The sequence below is a fragment of the Ictalurus furcatus genome, chromosome 29, assembly GCF_023375685.1.
Source record: "Ictalurus furcatus strain D&B chromosome 29, Billie_1.0, whole genome shotgun sequence".
Taxonomy (NCBI): Eukaryota; Metazoa; Chordata; class Actinopteri; order Siluriformes; family Ictaluridae; genus Ictalurus; species Ictalurus furcatus.
The window spans coordinates 2,727,167-2,738,550 of record NC_071283.1 but is presented as its reverse complement, the minus strand read 5'-3'; the positions used below and the strand labels follow the sequence as shown (position 1 = coordinate 2,738,550).

General features: G+C 39.3%; 1 protein-coding gene across 1 annotated transcript; it reads left to right on the top strand.

Annotated features, from left to right (window-relative positions):
- The first annotated feature begins 5,852 nt into the window (after window positions 1-5,852).
- On the top strand, window positions 5,853-10,218 carry LOC128604100 (CD209 antigen-like protein E). Its single transcript, XM_053618916.1, has 5 exons — window positions 5,853-6,400; window positions 8,134-8,349; window positions 8,666-8,790; window positions 8,871-8,974; window positions 9,074-10,218. The coding sequence occupies exons 1-5, from the start codon at window positions 6,274-6,276 to the stop codon at window positions 9,219-9,221; spliced, it is 720 nt and encodes a 239-aa protein (XP_053474891.1). The 5' UTR covers window positions 5,853-6,273; the 3' UTR covers window positions 9,222-10,218.
- The last annotated feature ends 1,166 nt before the right edge of the window (window positions 10,219-11,384 follow it).

Below are 11,384 nucleotides of genomic sequence, written 5' to 3'. Positions count from 1 at the left end.
AGTGTCTGGGTGTGTTGCTGTTATGTTGAAAGCCCTATTTCCTGTTTTATGCATGTTAAACATGCAACTAACAAAAAGTGTGACCCATGGGTTATTTTCGGGTATTAAACTGACACTCTGTGAAGACTCTTTAATCAGGAAGGCCTTAATGCAGACGTGGCAGTACACACAGTGTCACTACACAGTTATGTGACTACCAGACTTGCCACTCAGGAGTTTATTGAGCATTTGTTTAGTATGAAGTTAATCATAGTTGATGATTTTAAATGTTTTTTCACTGACCTGCATGGATTACTGGGTCCTGAATTGAAGTAGCTCCACCCCACATTGGCTTGCTGCATCATCAGAGGTTTCGTTTGTTCAGAAAGTAAAGTAAAAAGCAGACACTGGTTAGTTAGCATGACTGTGTTCAGAGACCTAATAATTTTTTTTTTTTTTTTTTTTTTAGCATTTTTTAGATTAAATTTTGTCAGTAACATTTAAAAACAAATCATACTACTACAGCCATGGTGCATAAAGTGTACCGTCAGAATTATGATGAATTAATACAATTTATTTCAGTGCTGTTGAATTCTTAAATCTGATTGGTCAGAAGATGAATAATTTTCTATAACAGCAGATCTGCAGTAGTTCCAGCTGCATGGCATTTCTATATTAATGCACTCCTGCTAGTAAGTTATTGTTTCTATAGTGTTCTGATGTTTTCACACTTTCACACAGGAAGCTACTGCAGTTTGCTCTCTTCCTTTACTGGCAGCCAAGACTATTAATTAATAGTCTTTATCTGCATGCAAAGCTAATCGTTATTAGGGAAACAATAACTTTACAAAGCTAGAGTACGACTGCGGGGTAATCAGGAGCAACACCTATCATCCTGGCTACTTAAGAGTGGCACACAGGCTCTCATGTGCTCAGTCTTTGTTTTAGAGTCCTGGAAAAAGACTTGGCCGGTAATTTCTGGTGTTTCAAAACTAGAGCTATGCACTAGTCCTTCCTATGAGCTAGAATGACCTCGCCTCATCAACCTAGCCACATTCTCGAGTTCTCCAGTTCCTTCTCTTGTATGAGTCAGATTCAACAACACAGCATATTTTGTGATGTTCTTCTGTTCGTTCTTTCTGTTTTCTGCTTTATGCTCCCCGTGTACTCTCTATGTATTTTGCTCCCTATACACTGGTTGGTGGTTTAGTCATTTTGTGCAGGTTTCCCATTGGTTCAGAATAGGCTTGCCAAGGGAAATAGTCAAATTTTATACCAGTTATGATGGATGATACCGGTATGAAATTGTATACCGGTTTAAAGGACATTATGAATGAAAATTACTTAATAGCAACACTTCCTACATCAACAGGCTTTGTTAATAAATTTTTTATAAAGTGACCAACAAGCTACAGTGATTGTGGTTTTGTTCACTTCCGACTGGTCACCAACAAGGAAACCCTCACACTAATTCCAGGCAAATGCAAATGCCACTAAATAATGTTTGGCCCAGAGATGAGGGTTAAAGGGAAGCAGAAAGTTTTTGAGATTCATGGTCATGTTGGATTTCTCAATGGTCTTGTTTTTTTTAAATTATTATTATTTTATTCATGTCACATATCGTCACAATTTTTTTTATATGCACACATCGCCTTACTGCAGTAGTGCTCTAGCACTGTGAAAGTGTGATGAGCAGATGAGGTCTTCTTCCTGAAGATCTAAAGCTTTGGAAAACAAATCTATGTTGAAAACGATGAGTTGTGTGCTGGGTTTGTAGAAACCAGTGACCTCTGGTGGTTTGCAGAAATAATAACCTATGTTAATATCAGATTTTTATAGGTGTGGTGTAACATGTTAAAAATACAGTGGCAGTGTGCAGGGTAAGTAAAAAAAAAAAAAAAAAAATAGTGCTCAATTATTCATTGGAAAGGTTTCTTTTATTATTTAAAATAATATGAGATTTATTTTCATAATAAAAAAATGAAATAAAATTACTTATAAAGTTACATTTTGTACATCATATATTAATCATCACATACATCATATTTAAATCAATTTTAAGTTTGTGTGTGTGTATATATATATATATATATATACATATATATATATATATATATATATATATATATATATATATATATATATATATATATATATATATACACGTATATGGAGGACATACTGTATCTATACCTCAGTTTCTACAATGTTGTCTATACAGTTACAGAGTTGTAGTGTAGCTTCAGCTTATTCTCAGGTCATTGACAGGAAGTGTGGTGGAAGCATGCTGAAGGAGGAACATATCACTCTGTGCTCTTCAACACAGTGCTTGGTATATATTTTTTCTGCATATCAACAATGATCTAAACAAAATGCATTGTTCTCATTCCAATCGAAAGCCTTGGATGTTTGGAGTCGATAACTGATGATCCAAATGAAAGTACAAAAAATACAGTCAAATACAGTTACACAAACTTTCAAGCGTGACTATAAGTGGATATATAAGTGGACTATAAGGTAACGTTAAGGATAAGGTAACATTTTATACTTAATTGACACACAACAGTATGCATGTGATAAAGTTGATGAGAATAATATGAAATACATGATAGAAAATTGCACAGCTTGAAAATCAGGCCAACTAAAAATATCACATGTCTCATCTGACCTTCTCTGAAGTGCACATCTGGGCAGATGATGGATGATCCCAGTCTGAAATTTTATACCGGTTTAAAGGTCATTATGAATGAAACTTACTTAATAGCAACACTGCCTACATCAACAGACTTAAAAAATGTATGTTCAGCTAATGAAGAGCTTGCAACTCATGATAAGTGAAACACATTGAACGTTACATACTGACACATTAAAAACTACACAAGCAGCACAGCACCTTCACTGACAGAAGACGTCATGTTTAACTGACAGGAACAACTGTGCGAGGTCAAAGGACAGCACAAACGTATAAAATATTAAACATAACTCTGCTAAGATATCTATCTACCTGCTTTTATAAGACAAAACGGAGACCATTACTGAAATGACTGAACTCTCGATTCCTAAAAGAGGAGCTCTACTGTACTTAGGCTATATTTGTTGATTGGCATGTTCCTTTTAATAAGGAGAAATGGCTTTATTTATATAGCCTTAAATAAAATAAAAGTGCACTTATTGTCCTATCATCCAACTTTTTTTTGTACATACCAAACTGTCCCGAACACCTGTACACAGACCTTGTTGCGTGGCAATAAAGTAATTAAAACATTGAATTAGTTCAATGTTATTATTATTATTGATATTATTTTTGTATAGGTATGCAAATACATATACAAAATTCTCAGGAAGTTGAATATCTCAATCAGAAAAAATGAATATTTTTTGAAGATTTTTGCTGGGGTTGCGATGGGTTGGCGCTCCATCCAGGGTGTCCCCTGCCTTGTGCCCTGATGCAACTGAGTCAATACGTCACATTTTAAAGCCGCAGGCAAAATCAACTGTAGAACCTCCTCACCCCCATCACACGCGGTGATAAAGGACTCCGTCCTTTTTCAAGAGACCATCGCCGAAGAAAAGTCAACACAGACTTGGGGAGCTGCAGACGCTCCGCAAAGCTGGGAAATGACCCCTGCTCCCAAAACATCAAAACCCTCTCAATATCAGGATCCACCTCCTGTAGAAAAATTCAGGTCCTCAAAGGAAAAACTGGGAAATGCTGTAATCACTGCTTGATCGACCTGTACTACCGGTTCTGCCTCCGCTGCATGCCCCACCACTGCTGGAATAACAGTCCCCGGTAAGAAACTCTCCCGCATCTCCTGACAAAACTGATTCTGTCTAGAGAGAGCGTCAGCATTCCGGTTGCTCCTCCCAGAATGATACCGAACCAGCCCAGCCCAGCGTTGTTCAGTAGCTCCCAGTTTAGCAGATGCCAGGTGGCTAAGGGGATTATTGTCCGTATAGACAATGCACTTCTGGCCCTGGAGGTACTCCCTAAACTTCTCAGTCATGGTCCACTTGAGCACCACAAACTCCAATTTCATGGAACTATAGTTGGTCATATTGCACTCAGTGGGCACTGCGGCTGGTATACTCCTGTGAGAGGACTGTGCCAAGCCCACTAAGCATCCACCTCTTGGATAAAGAGCCGGGAGAAGTCAGCATATGCCAACCCTGGGGCAGTAGAAAGCCTGTTCATCAGTCCCTCAACGCTCACCTGACACTGCTCTGCCCAAGAACTGCTCTGAAAACCCCTGGTTGGTTCGCTTTCGGGGGTCCCGATCCAGCACATGCTGCAACCATCTTATTCAGGGGGCCCGCCAATTTGGCAAACTCCTTCACAAAGCAGCGATAATAGCTGGCAAAACCCAGAAACGACAGCAACTCGACTGCCACATTCCTTAAAATATTTTTGCCAAATTTAGTGGGTTTTTTTTTGTTTTGCCTACTTTGAGTATATTGTAAATGATTTTCTTGTTTTTTTTTTGTTGTTGTTTTTTTTGTTATATTGGATTTAGTAAATTGATTTGGAATGTGTTTGTTTTCATTTATTATTTAAGTTTTTCTGCTTAGTCTCATTGGTGCCTATTTGATCGTTTTCTTTCTTAATGTGGTTTTAAATAATTCTTGGCCAGTTTTTTCTAACTTTAATAACAATTATTTTTGTGTGGAAACCCATGCCTCTTGCCTTTTCTAAGTGGATTGTAGTTGTGTGCTTTTATTTGGGTTGTTTCCCCTGCCTCCTCAGGGTGGCATAGTCATTACAAGCGAGTCACCTGCTACATATAGAATGTCTCCGTATGTTCTAGCATTGCAATTTCCAATCACTGGAGCCAAGCGGCCCAAACCTATTCCAGCATCACAATGCCCCTGTGCACAATGCGAGCTCCATGAAGACACGGCTTACCAGGGTTTGAGTGGAAGAACTCGAGTGTCCTGCACAGAACCTTGATCTCAACCCCATTGAACACCTTTGGGATGAACTGGAACACCGACTGCACTCCAGACCTCCTCACACAACGTCAATGCTTGGCCTCACTAACGCTCTTGTACCTGAATGAACACAAATCCCCACAGCCACGCCCCAAAATCTAGTAGAAAAGCGTCTCAGAAGAGTGGAGCTTATTATAACAGCAAAGAGGGACTACATCTGTAATGGGACGTTCAACAAGTACACATGCGTGTGATGGTCAGGTGTCCGGCCTGATGCTAAGCAGAGTTAGTCTTAGCACCACAAACGTGATTATTTTCCTCTAGCCACACATTCATTACTCATCTTCCATTCCACAGAGATTTGTTGTTAACTTTTTTTTTCAATGAAAGGACACCATTTTGTTTTTTAAGTTTTATAGTTAAGTTTAATGTTGTGTAACGTATTCAAAACAAGTTAGTTCCTGTTCTCACAGCTTTAAACTGTTCTTCCCACAGCAGCTTCTCTATCTCTCTCTCTCTCTCTCTCTCTCTCTCTCTCTCTCTCTCGAAATTAATAATTTTAAAAAACAACACGACAGTAAAAAATAATAATAATAATTACTGTTACAAAGTGAATATTAAATAAATGTCCTGCCCTCCATTGCATGGCTGTGTGTGTGTGTGTGTGTGTGTATGTGAGTGAGTGAGTGAGTGTGTGCATGTGTATGTGTGTGTGTGTGTGTGCGTGTGTGTGTACACACCCTGGGTGTGTTCTATGTGGTTGCTGCTGTGACCTTTTCACCTACTGATGTGTGAAAGAGAGCAGGGGTTAATGCTGATCTTAGATCAGTGGAACTTGTGTCTTGCAACATCACAGTAAAACTACATAAAAAAGCTTCTTAAAATAAAAAGTAAAGCTACAGTACGAATAATTCAGATCCACTGCAGGAACATATCAACTAATTCATACGACAAGACTTCAAACTGCTATAGATATATAAATTCATCTTAAAAGCAGCAGGTAAAAAAGCCTAAAAGCTTTGTCTAATGATGTTATGAGGAACAAAAATATAATGAATTAGTGCAACGTATACGTCATTATAACACAACAATGGGATTTTGAGATTTATATATTACTGCTGGACTTTACATCGACAGTATAGAACATCTACGGTATGTATAAGAATTGCAGCTCAAATGTCTTCACACTTTGACGACATGAAGACACTGATGGCCCTGCCCTAATGTCTAACTTCCTCTGACTTCCTTTACTGACAGCGGCGCATTTATTTTCAGTGTACACTAGTAAGGAAGTGCAGCCGTTCGCTCGTGCTCACACACACACGCAGTAAGTTAGTGTTTTAGTGAGTCTTTTATAGATTAGAGATGCTTCAGCGTTCTTCTGAGAAAATGGAAATTGTGGTGGATATCTATGAGAGTGCAGACGCTGTTAAAGGTCATGACCCCAACCTCGAAAGCCAAGACACAAGGAAGGACCTAGACACAGATCACAGTAAGTGTTTAGGGGTGCAAGGCCAAAAGTGTATCTACATGCAGTTCAGGCTTTTACAGATTAGAGTGGGCTGGTGGAGAACTATGAGAATGCAGACGCTGTTAGAGGTCCCACAGAAGGAAGAGAGAGGCTCAAGAAGGTTCAGCTCAAGTGCTTTTGTTTATGTTATTCCATGTGCTCTTGTTTCTCTCTTAGTCCTGTCATGACACTGGCTGATTACCCTGATGTGTTCACTTCTTCTGTGTCTCAACCGAATTAGTTTCGTTATTTCTACTCTGTTGTTTCTGTCTTATCACGCGATTTGTCCGTTGCGTCCAGGCCTTGATTTTATCATTCAGCGACTTCTTCTAGTTTTGACCCTCACTTGCTTTTCGGATTATGATTATGGATTATCCCTGTGTTGTGCTCTCTGCCAGCTCTTTTTCTTTGACAGATTTATTAATGAACTTGCTTTTGTGTAATCTACGTAGTAAAACAAACAAACAAATAACAAAAACACCTGACACTGAATGTGTGTGTGTGTGTGTGTGTGTGTGTGAATGTGCCCTGCATCGGGTTGGAACACCATTTAGCGTGTCCCCCACCTTGGACCCTGAGTCCCCCGAGACCCTGTGTAGGATAAGTGGTACAGAAAATGGATGGATGGAGAAAAACTTTGCAGCTTCCCAGTAACATGTCAAGCTGCAATTGTTTTGTCTTTTTAACTTCAAGAGAGAGAGGAAAGTGGATGGTGAAGGAACAATAATTTATAGCTGCTATAATGTAAGTGATAACTGGAGCTTTTCTTTGCAATTATTACAAAACATTCAAGATAATTATAAACGCTGTGGTATAATAAAACACTGAATGAATTAAACTCTTTGGGCTGGAACAGTAAATCCTTTCTGCATCAGGACATATCACGACACCATGTTTCTGATTATTACAATTCCATTCAATTTTATTTATATAGCAGCTTTACAGAAACCTTTACAGGACTCTTTGTGTGCCCATGACCCCTCCAGATCTGCCTCGTTACTGAAGTGAAAAGCAACTAACAAAAAGTCTGACTGAACTAATAGCTTTCTAGCTGTAGACTTAAAGATTGAGGCTGTGTCTCTTGTGATGAGAAGCCAGTAAAATGGCCACTGAGTGTACTTTTTAGACTGTGACTTCTCACAACATGGTAAATGGTCTGCACTTATATAGCACTTTTTTAACCTTAACAGTTCCAAAGCACTTTACACTGTGTCTCATTCACCCATTCACACACACACACTCGCATACCAATGGTGGCAGAGCTGATATGCAAGGCGCTAACTTGCTATCGCGAGCATCTTGGGGTTCAGTGTCTTGCCCAAGGACACTTCAGCATGTGGAGTCATGTGGTCCGGGAAACGAACCACAAACCCTCCAATTAGTGGACAGCCCGCTCTACCACCTGACCCCCAGCCGCCCCTCTGGTATCTGGCATCAGCAACAATGCCACAGTCAAAATGGCTGAGATCATACCACCCAACCCATACTATGTTTGATGTGAACCTTAACTGAACTCTTGATCTGTTTCTGCATGATTGAAAGCATTGTGCTTCTGCCACACGATTGGCTGATGGAATAATTGCGTTATTGACCATGTACGGGTGTTCAGGTGTTCATAATAATTCGGCCATGGTCTGTGAGTGAGTATAGTATGATTCAAAATCCAAAACACACATTTTAAGAAATAAAAACAGACTGTGGACATTTCCCATTAGGAGGAGACACTGCATGGAGCAGGTGTTACAGAGTGACTGCAGTGTGTGTGGTGCTGCTGTGTGTTCTCCTGCTGACTGCCGTCACGGTGCTGTGGATCAAGTTCACCAACCTGAATACAGAAAACAACCAGTTACAGACCAGTTACAACAACCTGACTATAGAGAGAGACCAGTTACAGAAGGTTAGAGAGGAACTCCAGAAGCTTTCTAAACAGGGTAATACTTTACTGCAAAACTGTCACATTAATGAACATTGCTTCATAGATTTAACAATTCATAGTTACATTTAATATAAAAGAAAACATATTAGAAACTGCACATAAATGCCCTTGAAATCTGATTCTCAGCTGCACTATCGTCAGAGCTGCTGTTGCAGAAAATGAATCAACACCTTCTCACCAATCACAATTTAAAATGAGTTTATAATGTCTTCTCTAACCAGACTGACTGTAGGAATGTTTTTTTCAATGTTGAGGCTTAAATAATTGTAATAATTATTCTCCCTTTTTTCATTAAAATGATCGGAATCCAGGATTGACTTATTTTAGCTCCAGTGTTTACTACATCTCTATTGAGAAGAAGAGCTGGACTGAGAGCAGAAAGGATTGCAGAGAGAGAGGAGCAGACCTGGTGATCATAAACAACAAAGAGGAACAGGTGAGAGAGAGAGAGAGAGAGAGAGAGAGAGAGAGAGAGAGACCCTTATTAATTCTGATATTGTACTACTACAATGACAGGAGTTCATCAGTAAAATCCTGAGAAGAAACTCTTGGATTGGACTGAGTGACAGAGACACAGAGGGCAAGTGGAAGTGGGTGGACGGTACACCGCTGAACACTGGGTAAGAAATCACGGAACTAATATTTTCTCATGATGATGAGTTACTGACTCTTCATTGCCCTGAGAAACACACAGCGGATCCTCTGATTCTCTCCTTCAGGTTCTGGGGAAAAGGAGAACCCAACAGTTATGCAGGAGATGAGGACTGTGTTGTAATTCATGATCACACTGATCCTGTCTGGAACTGGTCTGATTATCCCTGTCATTATCAGATCATTTGGATCTGTGAGAAGACAGTCGTTATCTGAATTACTGCATGTGATTGAAAAGCAGTAAATAAGTTGATATTTTTATCTGTGTAGGTCAGTGTGTTGTGTCTGAAAAATCCTCATTACTGTTAATAACTCTGTCACCACCATGATGTCACCTGATTTTCTTTCTGAACCGATTTTCCATGCTGTGTTTTTTTTTAATGAACATGCAAAATAACAGTGTGTGCTCGCTCCAGTGCTATTCTGTTACCTGTTGAATAATGAGTCATACTGTTAAATTAAGCCGAATCAAGCAGTGATTAATAATATATTGGAAATATACTAAGTTCCTATCAGATGTTAATTAGGTTTCTGAACTTGGTAACAGACTAATTGATGTTTGTTTGTTTTTTAGAGAAACTCTTGAAAATAATGTATAAAAGTCTGTGATCTTACAGTTTTGCATGTGTCTGGTTTTAAAGGAGTGTTTATTAAAGCAGCATCAGTTAGAACACATGAGTGAAAATGAAGATTTTCACAGGTTGTGTTATACACAAGAGTTTGCTGACTCACTGCCACAAAAAAAAAACAGACTTTATAAAGTCATGATGAGACAGAGGGAACAAAAAGACTCTTTTAGATTCACTCTGTCAGTCGTGTATTCTAGCTGTGAAAATAACCTTTATACCGCAATAATGTGTAGGAAGGGCAGCATGCATTTTTTTTTAGCCCCCACATAATCTAGGTTCACCTGGTTAAATGCACACCTATTTCACAGCATGTGATCTAATTCATATGATTAACGTGGTCCTATTTATACAATGAGACCGTGTCTTGCAGTGAAGAGAGCCGGGCTCAGCAGCACCCAAAGCCGAAAAGTGTTCGTTTCTGTTGGGTTCTGTTACTTTTGAGTCGATGATTCCTTTACTAAGGAGAGCCTTGATCTGTTCCGCCGAAAACCAGTCAGTCTAAGACAGGGGTGTCCAGTCTAATCCGGAAAGGGCCGGTGTGAGTGCAGGTTTTCGTTCCAACCAAGCAGGAGCCACACCTGAGTCTATTGAAAGCAAAGATTAAACAGGTGGAATCAGGTGTGCCTCCTGATGGGTTGGAATGAAAACCTGCACCCACACCGGCCCTTTCCGGATAAGATTGGACACCCCTGGTCTAAGAGGTTAAAAAAAACTCTAAAATTACAGAATAACTCAAAATAGAAAAGAGGAAGTTGGCCTTTCAGGCCACACATTTCACAATGTTGACCACGTCCCAGTTTTAGAAACAAAGCACAGATCTACAGGTCTGAAAACACCCTCAGATAAAGCTGCCTGTATGGTGATCAGAGAGGTCAAGTAAAACCAGATGCAGAAGTATTAGGCATTTTCATTGTTTATTCTTATCGTTAACAATAGCTAATATTATTATAGCTGATTTATGAAGGTCAATACACTTTTTCATTCCGTTTCTCTTATCTTCCTCATGTGGATCGACGACTAAGGGATGTTGGCCTCTGTCACCTCTTATTTATATCTCGGTGAAACAGCAATGGACGACTTCTTAAACACTCCTAAACACTCAGATGGACACGAAAATACATCAAGCGCATTTTGTTTTTACTCATACAACAAAAACATCAAACATTAATGCAATAGTATGGTTATAGTTGCTATACGTATATGTGTGTCATTGTAATGATGGTCTTATGTTGTTACTGGAGACAAGTTATTCGCAGATCCAGTAGTAAGTTTCAGTGCAGGGTCTGTCAAACCATCCATTATACCGGTTTATAACACAGTCATCGATATCTCTAATTCCATTTAAAGATGACCAGTACCTAGAAAAGAGAAAAAGTTTATTGCACTGGACACACTGAGTAAATGAATAAAAGCCCAATGAATATTAATGTACAATCCTGTGTAATGTATATGAATGTACAGTCTCTTACGCAGTGGTCATTGATGTTCCGTCCACCCATTTCCACACACCTTCATTATCACGGTTGGTTAAACCGACATAAACTCCGTAACGCTTGTTTTCGCTCACATTATCCACAAACTCCTGTTGAGGTGTTAGAAACCTGATTAGCACGGTGCTAAAGTGAATATAATGTAGAAACTGTGTGCTGGTTACGTAATCTGCACACACACGCAGAATTTAAGGCTGTTTTATGACTAAGACAACGCTTAACTATGCATATCTACCTGCTCCTCTTTGCTGTTTATGATC